Consider the following 1632-nt stretch of genomic DNA (forward strand, 5'->3'; position numbering starts at 1 on the left):
TCTATGACAAATTCCGTACAACTCGTGGTTGAAACGCTCCATCGTTACTTGTTGTACATGTTGCGTGTATTGTTCATATTGTTCCCGGTATACTTGTTCATTAGTTCATTGTCGGCTGTTCCGATTGCTGCCTCTATTGCAGTAGGCGAAAGCTCAGTCCAGAAATGAGAATGTCCATATAATGCGCACACAATAAGATGGGTGCGTTATTGACCTTCATTTTCTAAAAATCTTAGAAGCTTTCGAGTATAATTTGAGTGTTTTTCACATATTATACTCTAAATCAATTGTCAAACTGGAGCGCTAATCCTCAGGTTGCATACCGACGTTGTGTTGACCTGCGTTGTGTTGCCACAGCGCATGCGATTGCTGATATATGTACATATAGGATGCACCTATACTTTAACATCCGTGTATACATCTTGAAATACGCATTCACTGATACACAAACCCGTGCGTGTCCTCGCTTGGCCCAGGATGCAGCCTTGCAAGCCGGCAATGAGCATCTAAGTATTCCAGGGTCGCTGAACCCTGATCCCGACCAGCTTTCAGCTACGAACGAAATCTCGGACGTAAATCTGCAGTACCATGTTTCGCTAAACCCAGGAGGTAAACAACTCTTTGTAGTCGATCTGACAGCGGTGCCGTTTGGCTATACATGCGAAATACACTATTGGGTGATACGAGTAGGGGTCGTAGTAAATATTACACCGCTTTCGGGGCAGTGGTCTCTGATGTATGCATAAGTGTATATCTGCCGTGTGCGTGGGTGTGTATATTTGGGTTGTGTTTCTGTGTGACCAGCTTCCGTGGCTTCATACTACGTGAACGAGTATGTATTGACAACGCCACTATCGACATACTCAGATCTTAGCAGCGTCTTTGCAACCATATACTAAGACCACTCAGGTGTTCGCCACAGCTTCATTGTCCTCTCTAGTGTTTTGTACTACAAGGTTATACTATTATATTGCCCCTTTGCGAGTTTCCTAATATTTCTGTATTGTTTCATTCGTCTCGCACTTCTGCAAGACGGCTCTCCAGATGTGGGGTCCGGTGTATGTCTGTTTGACGCAAAGCCTCAATACAAAACCCAAGTGATAATGCGCTGTACGGTGGTATATACCTCTCCCTCAGTCACGGACTAACGCGGACAGTGAGCAGCAGCTGTTGGTGTTCTATTAGATGGCCAAGGTTTTAGGGGTTTGTCTGTTATATATGTAGTACTGATTTCGAGTTTAATCTGCGTTTGGTTTGTCATCCGTTGCCCCAGACTCCGCCGCCGCGCACAACAGTTACCGAGACCAACGCCGTAGGCAAAAGCTAATGGAGGCATGGCATAAGGAGAATAATGTGGTGCTGGATCACAGGAGGTCTGGGTGGCAGAAGTATTCCCGCAGATTCGGCATACCCCTGGCAGTGGTATTGTTTATAGTCGCGTATATACTGCTCGGAGCCTACTTCTTCTACTTGCTAGAGCCCACTAACGACTACTGGGATTCGGTTTACTGGGCGGTAGTGACACTGTCTACTGTTGGGTATGTATTAACTCGGTAACTGTATGGACTTCAATTTGTATATCGGTAGTATCTGTGTGCAGTTTCTGTATATATAGTGCAGTCTCTCTCTCCC

The 1632-nt window shown here is 45.5% G+C and overlaps 1 protein-coding gene across 1 annotated transcript; it reads left to right on the plus strand.

The window, feature by feature from the left end:
* Positions 1 to 389: 389 nt before the first annotated feature.
* SARC_15669 (hypothetical protein) lies at positions 390 to 1545 on the plus strand (the record flags this gene model as incomplete). The annotated part of the gene is made up of 2 exons (XM_014290214.1): positions 390 to 609; positions 1274 to 1545. Coding segments are annotated over 2 exons (492 nt in total), but the record flags the coding sequence as incomplete, so codon positions are not given.
* Positions 1546 to 1632: the final 87 nt, after the last annotated feature.

The sequence above is a fragment of the Sphaeroforma arctica genome (genome assembly GCF_001186125.1).
Source record: "Sphaeroforma arctica JP610 unplaced genomic scaffold supercont1.6530, whole genome shotgun sequence".
NCBI lineage: Eukaryota > Ichthyosporea > Ichthyophonida > Sphaeroforma > Sphaeroforma arctica.